The sequence below is a fragment of the Alligator sinensis genome, unplaced genomic scaffold (genome assembly GCF_000455745.1).
Source record: "Alligator sinensis unplaced genomic scaffold, ASM45574v1 scaffold1201_1, whole genome shotgun sequence".
NCBI classification, from domain to species: domain Eukaryota; kingdom Metazoa; phylum Chordata; order Crocodylia; family Alligatoridae; genus Alligator; species Alligator sinensis.
In genome coordinates, this window is record NW_005842690.1 from 14,921 (window position 1) to 29,465 (window position 14,545).

Genomic DNA, 14,545 nt, shown 5'->3' on the forward strand with positions numbered 1-14,545 from the left:
AATAAATTTTCAGACGTGGGGAGCCTTGCAGGCCAGATAACATGCCTCTGCTAGGGACTGAGCACCCCTGGTCTAAGACCTAACCTTGCATGACATAGAGGAAGTCCTCCTAGAAACATAGAGTGTCTAGGAAGTGAGGCATTGCAGGAGACAGTCTGCCACACAAAGAAGTTCCTGATGCCATGCTTCCTGAACACTTATATTTCCAGGAGGACTTGCACTATGTCACACAGTGGGCCTTCACTCTGGAAAAATCTTTTTTTCTACATTCTGCCTTCCAAAAACAAGGCGTGTCTTATTTGGTGACATGTTATATGCAAGAAAATACAGTGATTTCCCACTTTAAAATTAAAGGTTTTGTGTGTTTGTTTTAAATAGTCAAACTAACGTATTTTCCCCACGCTTTGTTCTCTGAAAATGTTGAACTGTTTTGATTGAAATTTTTTGTGTCTGGTGCCTGCTTAAGGTTTTTGTTTTGTTTTGTTTTGTTTTGTTTTGTTTTGTTTTGTTTTGTTTTGGGGGGTGGGGGGTGTTGAGGGGAGGGTGTTTTTTAATGGAACTTCAGCTCAAATAGTTAGTTTGATAAAAATTATAAATAACTAAGGACAGGGTGACACAAAATTAACTATAGGTTAAGATACCTGCCACACCTGGACTACTAGAAGGTAACATTTATGTTTTATAACATACAATAAAAAGTCATATTTTCATTCTGGAAATTATACTTTTCTAAGTTCGACCTCATGTCCACACTTTGCTACTACAGCTCTTGACAGCAACAGTAATTTGTTGCTGCATATTTGCCAAATGCCTGAAAGTGACTTGGTCTGAAGTATTTATACCTAAAACATCCTACAGAAAAAGGGAGGAGAGTAGAATACAATAAGAACATCTGACAATAATTCCCATATTTGTCTTTACCTAGCCAAGTACCATAACACCATCACCAGAGGTGTACACCTTTTACATGATCCACAATTTCTGAAAAAGTCCTAGAAAGGGCCCATGATTCTGAGCGATGATAAATCTAAAGCAGCTTCATCTTGCTATTGGGCAAAATGTCTTCCTGTTAATAATCAGTGAGCTAGTCTCATTTTCTTAAAACTTTTTAGCTGGTTTAAGTGAATAAATGCAACTTATTTAGGCCTCTTGATTATTGTACTGTATGTAACAATCTCAGGTTCACACACTGATCTCTATATTTAAAGCTTCATTTGCTTTCAAACCATTTTAGTCACTTTAGTAAAAACAAGAAAATTAAATTAGCTGAATGTTCAATTCGGTTCAGAAAAAAAATATCAAAAGCTCCCCAGTAGAAATAAAACAAGTTGTATGCAGACACCAGATCTGGCACAAGGTATCTTAAGAGTTGTGTGCAGTTTGGTGCTCTTTCAGCTATGTGTATGCATTGAACACGATAGGTCAGAAAACAAAAGGACAGAAACTGATTTTCTTTAATAGGAAGAACAACAACAACTTCATACCTTTCATTCTGTTACCCTAGTCTTAGTTAACCTTATAACAGTTTTCTGCTTGCAAAATTAAGTTCAAAACCCAAATACTGAGTTAGTTGTGCACTGAATTGGGGGGGAGGGTCCCATGAACAAAACAGAATGCATGATCATGTAATTAAAGACTGTATCATTACACATATGCACAAGACAGTTGAATTAGGATTGCTTAAAAACCTTAATTCCAGCATTTCCTAAATTTGAGTGCTTGACTTTGCAGACAGAATGGTGTCATTTTAATATGGTTTTGTTAAACGTGGTATGCTTATGTAACATTTGTAAAGCAGGTTTTATTCTTTTGAAGGAAGGCATGTTAATTCATTTGATCATCTGCTGAAGTTGTACAGATAATCATTTTGCAAAACACATTTTAAATAAAAAATAAGTTTTTGGTTATTTTAACTTTAGAAGAAATGACATTAGAGAACTCTTTAGTTTCATAGATTTCATAGACATCAGGGCTGGAAGGGACCTCGGAAGATCATGGAGTCCAGCCCCCTGCCCAAAGGGCAGGAAGTCAGCTGGGGTCATAGGATCCCAGCAAGATAAGCATCCAGTTTCATCTTGAAGGTGTTCAATGAAGGCACTTGAACCACCTCCGGTGGCAGGCTGTTCCAGACCTTGGGGGCTCGGACAGTAAAGAAGTTCTTCCTTATGTCCAGCCTGAAACGATCTTGAAGTAGTTTGTGACCATTCGACCTCGTCATCCCTTGGGGCGCTCTGGTGAACAAACGTTCCCCCAGATACTGGTGGTCACCCCTGATAAACTTGTAGGTGGCCATCAGATCACCTGTTGAATAGTTGAATAACATAAACCCTGTTATTTAATATAGCCTTTATTATCTCCTGTGAATCTTCAAGGAGGGTCTGTACAAGAGTTTTAATTAGTAGTTGTGCAGGGTTTATGAGTCACCTGTGTGATTTGATGCTCATCTATGCCATTGTGCTGACTTGTGGAATCTAGGCTTGTTTTACCTGTGTGTAAGATGCACTTTCCATAAGTGGCATAAAGAAGAGTAAGCCTGGGTATAAATACAGGCCTGCATACTGAGAGAGGTGATCAGGGTTGAAAAATAAGCTTCTCAAAAATAGCCCTTGAGTGTACTTAAAACCTAGCACAATGATGAATGAGCTTTATTCTGACAGCAAAATCATACTAGGTACCTATTTAAATAGTTAACTGTCATAAATTTAAAATTAAATGTTGCTTCTGAATTTGAAACTTACTTTGTGGGACTTACTTGCAGAGACAGAGCTAGAAAATTAAATCTCTCTACCTGTGCAAGAGAGGGCTTCTGTTTCATTTTTGTGCGTCCATGCTTTACACAGAGCCAGGAGGACTGTTTGAATTGTTACTTAGATTTGAAAGGGTGTTTTTTTACACATGCTCCAGAGGACGGCACTTTAATTAGAGTGGCTCCTAGAGCCATTCTAATGAAAGTACAACAGTATCATGTGTATTCAGCGTCCTTCACTTCAAAATGGTAGTAGGGGCGCTTTAACTGAAGCTCATTTGATGAGCTTTAGTTAAAGTGCCCCTGCAGACATTTTGAAGTGCCGGGATGCTGAATACTCAAGATGCAGAGGATGCTTCAGTGTGCTACTTAGCACACTCTAGCAGACTAGATTAATCGAGTCTGCTCTGACACACGCTAATTAACGTGTTGAAGCAGACATCTAGCACATGTAGGTGCCTCAACAGACCAGGCTGACATTGTGGATGCTTACAGATGTAGAAAGAAAAAACCATTAAACAGCGCTTTACTTTCAGCTTGGCTCAGCCCCATGCCAAGTGCAGCACATGCCCAGAGGAGGAATCATGTCAGTTTGATCCAGTTCCCCAGCATCTGTATAGCTTGCACGTTTCAGCAGGGCTTTTTGGCGCTCTTATCTAATAGCTGATTGAATCAGCTATCAGATAAAAGCACCAAAAAGTCCCACTGAACCGCACAAGCTATACAAATGCTAGGTGAGTCGGGTCAAACTGATGTGATTCCTCTTCCAGTAAAGCACTGTTTTTGGGGGGATTTTTTCCACATCTGTCAGCACCTGAACATTTTTGTTTCTGTTTTCATGGTCATTTCACCTTGTTAGATTACTCATGGCTGCACTTATTGCACAACTGAATTCTTGTTTTTCAAATACTATAACTTGGCTTTGACACTCATTCCTTGTTCAAGGTGTCAAAGATGCAACCCGTGGGCTGGATCCAGTCCACAGAGCCCTATCATCCAACTTGCAGTGCTTCCTATGGTACTGAGATCCATGCCACATGCAGCATGTACTAGCCCTGGCTCTGTGGTCTACATCTGGTGTGTGGAGCCTCTCTGGCATGGGCTATACATGGCATGGGGACTGGAGCTGCTGCACACGGGGTTGGTCCATGCCATGCACTGCATGAGGCACCAGCACCATGCTGGCCCTGCACCCTCGATCTGAGGTCAGTCCAGATCAAGCCCACAGTCCAGCCACATGGGCTGGATCCAGCATACAAGGCCAGTCTGGCGCAGCTGCCACATACGGCACACTCCCTGAACTGCCCCTGTGCTGTGCAAGACTGCACACAGCACGTGGGCCTGGGCTGGGGCCAGCCCTGTATACAGCATGTTATCTGAACCCGTCCCACACCCCATGTGCTGCACACACCGGATCTGTCCTGCACACTGAATCTAGCAGGTGGGCCTGATCTGTGGGCCATTTCCACCTGCAGACCAGCAGCTGGGGTGCCAAATGAGTTTGATACCCTTGGTTTAGATTATAAGTAATTAAACCAGCAAAAAACCTTACCTACTTGAATAATATTTGAGCTATGGCAATATACTGTGTGATGTTTCTTTTAAGAGAAGACTGATGGGAATTATTTTGATGTATTTTGTAGAAAGCAGCTAAATCTTAATGCAGTTTACAGTCAAATTATTTAAAACTAATAACATCCTGGGTTGGGGGGGGCGTTGCTTAAGCGGTTGTCAGATTTGACAGCTGTCAGTTTATTTATGGAAAGATTAGATTTTAATAATAATTCTTATCTTAGAAATCACACTTTTGTGATCAATGTATTAATAAGTGTCTGTTTGTTAGATACGGGTTCTGTATCCAGCTCTGACTGATGTTTATTACTAGAGTTATTTTTTTCCAAGGGCACTGTTCTTTATTTACTTAATATGTCCAGGCCATTCTGTATTCTGGGGTTTGCTTTTGTGTAACTCATAAAACTTGCTCCTCCATAGTTATTGGGGGCCTGCCTTGGTCCTCCCCTATGTTTCCATCTCTTGACCGTAGACTTCTCAACATCTAGGAATTCATCTTCCAGTAACAACTGACATTTGCAAGACTCTGAGGAAACCATATATTCTTTGGGTTTTGGAACCGTGTTTATGTAGTCCGACCTTGTTGTAGGCCGGCCTAATAATTGCTGCTGCAGTAGAAGTGGCAATACACCTCACCCTGCACAGCAGTTCTACAGAATAGTAGTCATACATGCTACTGCCTGTCAGGGTGGATTTGATTTGAATCACTGGTCAGTGATTTAAGCATTGTTTTCTATAAAAAGTGTATTCTTGTTTGATATCCTCTGTTCATTTAACTTCTTGAAACTTTGTACTTTTAGAGAAAGGTAAGGGCTTGACTGTGTGTACACAAATTCTCAGGAAGACAGTAGGGCTGATGGGTGGGTAATCAGGTCTGTTATCTCTCATCTCCATATACTGGTGTTAACAAGGATGTTATCTTTGGAGACAATAAACTCTCCCTATGCCTGAAGAAGGGCATTTGTGCCCGAAAGTTTGCAAAGACCAATTTTTCCAACTATTTAGTTGGTCTCATAAAAGATATCACATCTAACCAGAGAACCTTGTCTGCCTATGATCTCTGGAGAGACAAATCCGCAGTTTGAGAACTAAAACTAACCATTACAGAGATGGTAAATGGCATCTTCTAGAGACTGAGTACTGAATCCCATTGGGTAGATTAGTTTTCTTTAATCTTTACTAAACTATAGAGGAGCCTCTGGGAACCCTATAACATTGGGCCTCTAATATATTCCATGGACTGTTGTGACCTATTGATAAAACTTCTAAAAAGATTATATGACTATATTGTCTCTAATAGTATATAATTAGAAGTTATCATCATGGAATAGGGATTATATCTTTGAGCTTTAACATATCTTAAATTAAAACTATCTTTATATAAGTGTATTTTTAAAATCATCTTAAAAATAAAAAATGTGATTAAATAAAATCATCTGATTTAAATTTAAAAATCCTATTTTTTAATTAAAAAAAAAAATCGTTGATTTTTATCCACCCTGCTGCCTATTTCAGTTTGGTCCTGTTGTTGCAATCTGACACAAGGCACAAGGTCAGGAGAGAGGCTCAGCAGAAAACTGAAATAATGGAGTCTTTTGTGCTGAAAGGGTTTATGGTATAGTTTGGAGAAGCACAGACTGAAAGTGTTACAGGCCAAAGTGTCAGTTTTCATCCCCCTTATTACAATGTGTGCAGCTGGTAGTTTGCCTGACACTTTCCAGCCCAGCCCCTATTTTCTGCTTCTTATAACTTATCCCAAACAGTAAAAGTTTGGCAAAAATGTTACTTCCCAGGTGTCTGCCTGCAGCTGATATTTATTGGAAAAATCCAACTGTTTCCAAGAATGAGGCCAGGGTAAAAGGGGAAAATGTTGTTTACTCCATATAAAAAAAAAATCTGAAGACCTTGTCTTCAAAAAGCTATAGTGCTCCATATTTTTCAGCAGAAACTAGAAATTTGCTGGAGGTGTTTGGCATTAGGGATCTGTCTTTTGCTGTCCATTTAAAACAAAACAAAATATACTAATTTGACCAAGTTTAAGTCTTTGAAAAGTAGCATTTTTTTTCACATGCTCAATAAAGCTGCCTTACAGTTTTGGTTTTTTGGGGTTTTTTTAGGGGGAAGTTTCTTTGATGATTTTACCAGTCCAAGCAGGGCATGCTTCACCATGGGGCTGAACAAGGATTTTCAGATCTGGGTGTCTGCACTGAGGACAAGGAGACATTTTCTTTCTCTTCAACACTTGAAAGAACACCTCCACCCAACCTGGCGCATTGTGGAGAGTCTCCAGGCTTCCTGACCCTTCTCCAGCTTTTGCATCCTGCCCCATCCCGTGGCGGGGCAGGGTGGGGGCTGGAGCCATACACAAGGCACTGTGCAGTGGGAGCACCTCTGTGTGGTGTGGAGCAGTGCAGCGTAGCATACACAGTATGGTGCAGCACAGCCAGGGGTGGGAAGGGGGAGGAGAAGTATCCATGTGCACAGTGTGATGGAGTAGAGTGGGGGAGAATGGCAAATGGGGAAGTGTCAGTATCTGCAGTGTGGAGCACAGTGTGGTAGAGGGGGAACATGTGTTGCATGGTGAAGCTCAGTGGAAGGAAGGTGGGAGCACATGTTTGCGTGTGTGTGCGTGTGTGGCTCTCAACAATTCACCAAAACTCATTAAGTGGCCCTCCAGCTTAAATACTTGCCTACCTCTGGTCAGGACTGAAGCCTAGGAGCTTGAAATGAGAAAGAAAGAAACTGGAAGGGCAGGGGAAGAAGAGGTCAAGTTGTATGTGGGGGGAAAGAGGAGGAGGGGACACTGAGCAGAAATGAGTGACGAGTAGAGAGGTTCTCCAAAACTCTGGATGGGACCTTTGATTCCAGGTCTTACTGGTCCTATGTTGTCAGCAAATATCTGTAAAACGTATTATTGAAGTGTACTGTTCTCCATCTAGGTCTGGGCTGTCTGGAGCAGAGGTGGCCAGCCCGTCCATGGCATGTGTGCCACAAGTAGCACAGCCAGCAGCTGTGTTTGGCATGTGTCAGATAGGTAGGAGCAGGGAGCAGAATGGCACTTGGAGATGGGGTGGGACTTAACTTGTTGTATGCCTGCCAAAAAGGTTGACCATCACTGATCTAGATGATCTAGATGAAGATGACAATTTACAATTGCTATCATTTACTTTGTTAGTCCAAGTGTCAGAGGTCCACATTAGGGGATTTAAAGATTCTAACCCTGCTGATAAATCATGAAAGTGAGAACATAATCACAGCCTAATGGAATTTGTATTTATTGTTGGGTTTTTATCTTTTTGTTGTGTTTTTGTTTTTAAAGAAAACTTGGAAATTACACACAAACTATTTTTAAAAAGTTAGGCTGCAAAGTCCAACACCCAAAAGTAAAGAAGTGACTTTTGAAAGCTTCTCCTTTTTTATATATACATTATCATAATCTCTTTAATTATATACTCACATATGGTTGCTCAATATTTTCTTTTTCTCATCATTGCTTGGTGTGTGGTTCTAATCCTTGTTCAAATCCTGGGTTTGATTGGCTGTTGGGCTTTGCTACGTTGCTTATTCCTACAGTATTTGAACACTTCACAAACAGAAATTACTTTTTCACTACACCATTTCACTAGTGAAAGGGGCATTATTGTCCCCATTCTGCAGGTAAAGAACAAAGACAGATTATGGTAAAAAAATACCTGTTTATTTGGGGCATCAGAATTGAGAGGCCTATGCCTGAATTTGCACTTCTGACTATGCACTTCTGCCGTTCTGATACTGAGGACCCAGGAAATGACAGAAATGCAATTAATGAAAGTGACTTTAGTAGTATCAGTTTTAGGAACTGTTTGGTGAAGGGAGGGATAGAATCAAATTCTCTAAATAGCACTGAACACCTTTAACTGTGAGCATATTCTTTCTTTTCTGTCAGTCTCCGCCTCATTCACTCCAGACCCTCCTCCAACTTCTGCCGCAGGTAGAACAGAATCTGGCAAACAATGGGTATCTTTACGCTGCAACCATGATTAATCTCTAAGTTGAGCCCCTCCTGTTCACTGGAAAGATTACAGGTCACATGGGAAAAAAATGTGATCATGTAATTACGCGCTGTATCATAGTTCATCAGAACAACGGTGCCAAATTAAGGTTGCCCAAGCATTTCATATCTTTTGATTGCTTAATTTGAAACCTTAATAATAATCTTTTAGCATAGTTTTTACAAGTATTATATGAAAAAAAAGGTTTTTTGTGTGTTTTATAGTTTGTGAAATGGAGGTCTTCAGCATATTTCCAGGATTCCTGCTGCTATACTGGCCTATACTCTGATCCTGGTGAGTTTTTCAAGTTAAGAGGGAAGCATTCAATAAATATCTGACTAGAGGAGGATGTAGCAGTAAGTGAGTTATAGAAATTATTGCAGAATCAGTTCTTCAGCAGGGTATTCAGGAGAGTGTACTGTGGGAAATGCCATCTTTTGACTAAGATGTAAAGCTCATGTCCTCTCCTTTGTAAGCAAAACGTGTCCTTTTTTTCTTTTTTCCAAGAGTTAGGGTGTGAATCCAGGTGCTGTTGCCAAAATTCAGTTAAGATCATTATATTTTACCACTACTGTTTAAGTTGTACATAGCTGCAGTGCATACTTAATGCCCTTCCCTAAACTGCTGTGTAATTTTAAACTCCACTGTTAAACAGCTTCTGTATTCCACGTTAAATAGCTACATTTAATTGATGTGTGAAAGGACTCTTCTCTGTCATTTACTTAATCAGGGGAGTTAAGATGTTTAATTTTCTAGCTTTTGTAGAGCACTTTGATATGCTCAACTGAAAGATGTAATGGAAGTGCAAGACTGTATCATCTTTAATAACAGCTGTGGTGTTATGGATTGTTTTGGTCTTGGATGGGAACAAGTTTTAAACTTGCAAAACTTCTAAGTATTTTTGTTACAGAGCATATGTTGTTAGAGCACAGCATTTACTTGTTTTTATGTAAGAAACAAATTAGCTCAGTTATAACAAAATAGCCTAAATGAAAAAAAAACTGATTCATAACCATAATGCATATAGAAATAGTGGAACAAATGAGACACAAGAAAAAATGAAGCAGTTGTGAGAGAGAATACTATTAAGACAGGAAAGCAGATTTTCATGCTGGTAAAGAAAGAAGTGTATGCAGTTTAATGTATATAAAAGATCAAGTATATTAATAGGGTTTTTTTCATCCCAGCCAGTGTGTATGTTTTGCTTCCCCAAATGAGGGTTTGTGTACTTTTAACTGGGATTGTTTACTTAAAGTGGAAGCAGTGATTTTTCACTGTATTGTGTACTATATCACTGCTTAATAGCAGGAGCTCTGGGAGCAAGGGGTTACAAAGAAGCCAAACCAGTGATGTTGTGTTTAGAAGCACCCTTGTCATAACTTTTGTCCTCTTCAAGTGGGATTGACAGTTCTGCGCTCACATCTCACTGTAAACCTGTAATTCTGTTCTCTGGGCCTTTGTCATATGCATCAATGGATGTGGGAGTGGAGGAATTTTGTCTTCCAATACTGGACAGAAAAAGCAGGATTCCCTCTCCCTCCCATTCCCCTTCCAATTAAACTCTTTCTCCAGTTTAAAAGGAAGGGTCATATTTTAAGATAACTGTTTAGATTCAGGAGGCCAAACTCACTGCAACTAATGCAGGCAAGAGATAAAGTCCTTCAGACTAATTTACTCTTGCTTAGGGTAGGTAGAGTTTCTGCATCTGCCCTTTTAGAGTCTCTTGGGCTGGGAGGAGTTTTAATTAAGGAGCCTCTGAAGGAAGCAGGAGTTGACTTCATGGCTGTCTTGGCAGTACACCCTTAAAAGGCACAACATTCACGTTTTGGGCTCTGTTAGGTCTCTGTAGTCTCCATCATCTCTTTTTGTTAGTGAAGTTATGGTTGCTTTGCATTAGATCTAATTTCCCCTCCCTCATTCTTCCCACTGCCTCCCTTTGCACCATCATGAGCTGGTGATGAGAAGCCTCAGGGATCTCTTCTTACTGGAATGGGATAGGCAGTTTCTTGCTTGTATATAGAAAAGATAAATGACAAAAGAACGGATGAACTCAGTATGTTTTCTGTTATAGGTGTGATGGACAGGTAACAGAAGATTGTACCACTTTGCTGTCAGAGAACCAGAATGACTGAGTGCTTCCTGCCTCCTACCAGCAGCCCCAGTGAACACCGCAGGGTAGAGCATAGTGGAGGTCTTGCTCGTACCCCAAGCTCTGAAGAAATCAGCCCAACAAAATTTCCTGGATTGTACCGAACTGGTGAGCCTTCACCACCTCATGACAGCCTCCATGAGCCTCCCGATATAGTGTCTGATGATGAGAAAGAGCATGGCAAGAAAAAAGGAAAATTTAAGAAAAAGGAGAAAAGAAGTGAGTAGATGCCCGCCATATGTGCGTTTCTTCTATATTTAAGAGAAACTTCCTGGAAGATACTACCTAAGTTTTCAGCCTTTTTTTTTTTTTTTTTTTAAATAAAAAGCTTTCTGCTTTGCTTTTGTTTTTTAAATGCAAGTGCAGTATGTTTGTTCCAAATGGCTAATGTAAAGGTTTATCCAAAGTCTAAGTGGGTGCTGAATCAGTTGTCTGGCATGATGCTCTTTTCATCCCGTTATCTCCCCCTGCTCTGAGTGGGGAGTTCCCAAAGTGTAATGCCAAATAAAGGCTCTTTGACATAATAGCAGCATGCCATCTAAAACAACATGCTTTGGTTTCAACTATGTTTAATTGAGCAGGAGAGGATCTTTCAAAATTATAGAAACCAATTTGAATCTAAAAGTGGAGACTTTCTACATGGGCTGAGGACGGTAAACTGAAGAACAGGTACATATATATATTTTCTTATGGTTACTTAATCTAATCATGTATTGTGACTTAGTAGTATATTCCTACAGTGTCTTATTAATAATTAATAATACCCGAAGTGTACAAGCAGATCTCGAGATCAGAATCTTTTAAAAAGGGACATATAAAAAATGAAAGAAAGTGGTTCTTTGATTACAAAATCCATTACTTACCACAGAATCATTCCCCAGAACTTCAGTTTTCACTTAAACCCTCCCCTTCCCCCCCCAAAGAAAATCTAACTGCTTCCATAGGTGCTAAGAACTCCAGCTTCAACAGGACTTCTTTGTTGATATAGTTAAACCTTGTGTATACCAATGCATGCTGCATATTGAAAACAGAAAACATGGACACAGCTTGAAGCATGTTCAGCTTTTCTTAAATGCCTATTTTTATTCTTTTTATAATATCCTTCCTTACAGATATGCCTCATGGTAATCTAGTTTAAAGGAAAGTGGAAGGGACACTGCAGTGACACAGCAGTGTAGCAAAGAAAAATCTGATGCTGTGCACATTTGCCTTAATTGTTCTTTTTTATGAGATATTACAAACTACTCTATGAAAGATTTAAAGCATTTTTTGTGATTTCAGAGTAGCTTTAAAGGTGTGAGGCAAATTTAGGCAGAACCAACTAAACCTTTGCACTTGAGAGGTAAAGTTATCCAGCATTCCACATTCTTTCTGTTAGTAAGCTGTGTACTGCTCAAAAGCTGTGCATGGTAGGGTGAATTATATGTGATGTTGTAAGTATTTTTAGTTACACCCCAACTGTTATCCCTGTAAAATTACATTTTAAATTATATGACTTTTTGGATTCAAACAGCAAAATGCCTCAGAGCAGGTGTTTTACTTAAGTGTATGCACAAGGTCTCTTTAAAATGATATAATACCATGGACTATAATAGCTCCCTTTTCAGCCTTGCTTTACAGTATTCTTTGCAAATTTTAATGTTATTTTCCAGCCTTAATTTTTGCTATACCATTTATTATTTTTATTCAGCTTTCCCCAGTTTCCTGTCTACTCTCTATCCTTATAGCCCCTCAGCCCACATACAAGGCGGTACACAAGCTAGCTAGGTGTCATAAAAACTAAGATTTAAACAAATAGTTTCTATCAGAACAAATGTTTCAAAAAGCTTTGTCTTCCTCCTCTTTCCTGGATAGGAACATTGTGTAACTGTAGCACATTCAAGTAATGTGTTCAATGCTTGACACTGAATGAAGGAAAGGAAGGATGCTGTTTTCAGGCTTTGTACATAAAATTCAAGATAGAGCAAATGTTTGTTTGGCTTACAACGTCGGTATATTAATGATAGTGTCAGCAGAACCTTTTATGTACAGCAACATTGTGCCAACAGTCTTTGCTTGCTAATTAGCCAAATAGTATTACAAACTCTTTTAGAAAAGCTGTTGTTGTAGGAAGAAAGGAAGGGGCAGTTATCCTGACTGATTGGACTCGAGAGTAGACTTTTAGATGAAGCAGTTATTTGCAAAATGGTCATTGTTTCTACTCAACTGTTGCTATGTTTTTCTGTACATTAGTGTGGGAGATTTTTATCTCTGTAGTAATCTATTAGGGCTGTGCAACACTTTGGTTGCTGGTCAGCAAGTAGGCGGAGCAGGCCCACTCGCTCTTATTCCCTTATATCTACAGGTAGACCTCCAGCCCCAGCTCAAAGTAGACAACTTTGGGAATGTACCTTCAATCTGCACCACTGGCCACAATATAAAAGCATTTCTATTACCATCCTCAATTCAGGTTGGGAAGCAATGAAAGGGTAATTCTGTCCCCCTCCTGATGCAATCCTTGATTTCTCTGCAAAGTGCCAACAAAGATGGATATCGCAGTGTTTTATGTGAGGTGGATGCTTGTTTATCTGGAATTGTAATGAAGCCATCAGTAACCAAACAGATGCTATTATTTAACAATATTTGATTTCTATTGATCTTGCTAGTCTTGAGGTAGTGCTTTTAGGGAATAGCTCTGTATCCAGCTTTAGGATTTCTGAGATATACGTTTCTTGGTATTCTCTTACCTTGATGTTTATCTCTTAGTGAGGAGATCTGAAATTCTACTTTTCCACATTTCTTTTTCTGATGCATGCTGTACATTGATCTCTACTTTTCCAAAATCAGTACAGTCCTTTAAAATGAAAAGAAAATGAAGTAAAGCACTTCAGTTTCTGGTGCTTCCTACACCCAGCAGACAGCAGTAGCCCGAACGTGAACTTGCACTTTGATGTGCTTTGCATATTAAATGACATACTTGATCTACTTGTAAGTTGAACACCAAAATGCCTGCTAATAGACAAATCCTTTGCTAATTTTCCAAAGAAGAAAAAATTAGAAAGCTATTTACAGAAGGTAATTATGCATGTATCTCTGTCTCTTCTTGATACTTAAGGGACCTTTGTAAATTGATGGTAGAACCTCTGACGAATGGAAGCTGAATTTATATGTCAGAATCGCACAAAAACTAGCGTGCTTATTTTTCATCCCACCTCTTGCTGTTTGTTTAAAAGAGCCTATGCTTTTTAAATGTGTTGATTGGAGGCAAGCAGAATGCTCCAAAGAGCTACAGTAAGGCTGTTGAGCATGTAGATTATTTAAAACTGTTGCATCTAGTACCTACTTCAGAGATATATCTGACCCTTTTAAATTCAACCTTACTTTATTTAAAATAGAGGTGCACTGATAAAGATTTTTTTGGCTCATACCAATGGAAGATTATTAACTAGGCGGAAAATTATTTTGAGCGGAGGGCCGCTTACCCAGTTTTGGCAGGCTGTCAAGGGCCACATGGGTAGCTCCACCCCTTGACAGGTGCCCCACCCCCTGGTCACCATCTTGGGACCAGCGTCCCAATGTCCTAGGACCAGTGTCCCAGGGCCAGCACCGGTGGGGCCAAAAGCAGGGTGCAGGCTGGCAGGGGTCCGTGGAACTGAGCTGGGCTGCACCAGCAGGGAGGGGGGAGCTGGCCCGGCTCCATAGAGCCCCTGCTGGCTGGGACCCCGCGCTCCTGCCAGCCTGATCTGGGCCCCACCGGTGCGGGCCCCATGCTCCTACTGGCTCCCCACCTGCTCATACCCAGTGCCCCCTAGCCCTGCAGTACAGGTGGGGGCAGCACACAGCCCTGAACCCCTGCTCGCCAGCAGGGAAGAAGCTGGTGCTGAGCATTGGGAAAAGTGGCCCCTTACCTGCCCCATGGCTGACGCCCCACGTTGCAGGCACTCGCAGCCCACGCGGGGCTGTCTGGAGCAGACACAGGCAGCCCCACGCAGGCTGCAAGCAGCTACAGTGCAGGGTGCTAGCCACGGGGTGAGCAAGGGGCTGCTCAGCACCATCCTGTACCTGCCC

General features: G+C 40.6%; 1 protein-coding gene across 4 annotated transcripts in view; it reads left to right on the forward strand.

The window, feature by feature from the left end:
• Positions 1-14,545, forward strand: part of RALBP1 (ralA binding protein 1) — a 46,252-nt gene that overhangs the window by 11,419 nt on the left and 20,288 nt on the right. For 2 of the 4 annotated variants that reach the window (XM_006033998.3, XM_025215970.1), the window contains exons 2-3: positions 8,574-8,643; positions 10,421-10,717. In XM_006033998.3, the coding sequence (XP_006034060.1) occupies positions 10,474-10,717 (244 nt within the window). In that variant the 5' untranslated portion in view covers positions 8,574-8,643; positions 10,421-10,473. Of the gene's footprint in view, positions 1-7,257; positions 7,353-8,573; positions 8,644-10,420; positions 10,718-14,545 lie in introns of all 4 variants that reach the window. The other 2 variants (XM_025215968.1, XM_006034000.3) reach the window with 2 other exon arrangements.